Source organism: Diabrotica undecimpunctata, chromosome 3, assembly GCF_040954645.1.
Source record: "Diabrotica undecimpunctata isolate CICGRU chromosome 3, icDiaUnde3, whole genome shotgun sequence".
Taxonomy (NCBI): Eukaryota; Metazoa; Arthropoda; class Insecta; order Coleoptera; family Chrysomelidae; genus Diabrotica; species Diabrotica undecimpunctata.
The window spans coordinates 66,571,036-66,571,923 of NC_092805.1; the positions used below are offsets into that span (position 1 = coordinate 66,571,036).

At 30.3% G+C, this 888-nt stretch overlaps 1 protein-coding gene across 1 annotated transcript; it reads right to left on the reverse strand.

Moving 5' to 3' along the window:
* Positions 1 to 227: 227 nt before the first annotated feature.
* LOC140435841 (uncharacterized) lies at positions 228 to 677 on the reverse strand. The gene has a single exon (XM_072524557.1). The coding sequence runs from the start codon at positions 675 to 677 to the stop codon at positions 228 to 230; it is 450 nt and encodes a 149-aa protein (XP_072380658.1).
* Between the last annotated feature and the right edge of the window lie 211 nt (positions 678 to 888).

An 888-nucleotide genomic window follows, 5' to 3' on the forward strand; every position in this document is an offset into this window, starting at 1 on the left:
TTCCTCGATATTCATATTATGTTCGGTACGAACTTTGGAAATATCGAATTTAAATTTGTCTGCATATATATTATTTAAATTAGGGTAAACTGTGCTATAGTTTTCTGAGAATCTTTCAGCTTCGATAGGTGAAGTGAAAGTAATTTTACAGGCATTCTCAGAAGAGTTCAAAATACTGCAAATGGCTTTATTATTTTGAACTTTTGTTAAACATTGTGGGATTTGTTTCAGAAATAACTACCAAGTATCTCTTTATCTCTAATATACCGTTCGTTAATATTAGAACCAGTTTGCAACAAAGATATTTGGAAATTTAAGAGATGCTGTATTTTTTGCAAAAATTCAAATGGCGATTCATTGCCTTGTTTAAGGTGTGTGATTTCTATACTAAGTGTATATACGTCTCTCTTATCTGCATAAGTGTTTAATAGAGCATCTTTTAAATTTTCCCAAGTTCTTATAGTACATGAAGAAATATTTATGGCGGCATCACCTTTAATTTTTGCTAAAATACTAGAAGTCAAATATTCATTTTGAAAATCGGTTGGGTCGGTTATATTATAGAATTTATTGACTAATTTTTGGCAAATATCTATGAAGCGTGGAAGTAACGCAACATCTCCATGGAATTCTGGTATCATGTCCAGATATTCTTTTTTTAGTTGAGGTAAAGCCATAGTTAATTTGGATTTTGATAAAATAATTTTAGGAAAAATATTAGAAGTATTTGGTTAACTTTTAAATGATAATGTATTGTTTGAGTCAGAATCTGAGTCAAACAAATAATGAAAAATGGTTGCTCTCTATACGACATAAATAAAGGTACTTACAGTAAGAATAGTTTCCAGCCCATCTATGCTCTAAGTCTACGTTGACACGGCAGAAACA

What these genes read in the sequence shown, in the direction of transcription:
- LOC140435841 (XM_072524557.1), bottom strand. Translation starts at nt 677, where the DNA reads ATGGCTTTACCTCAACTAAAAAAAGAATATCTGGACATGATACCAGAA.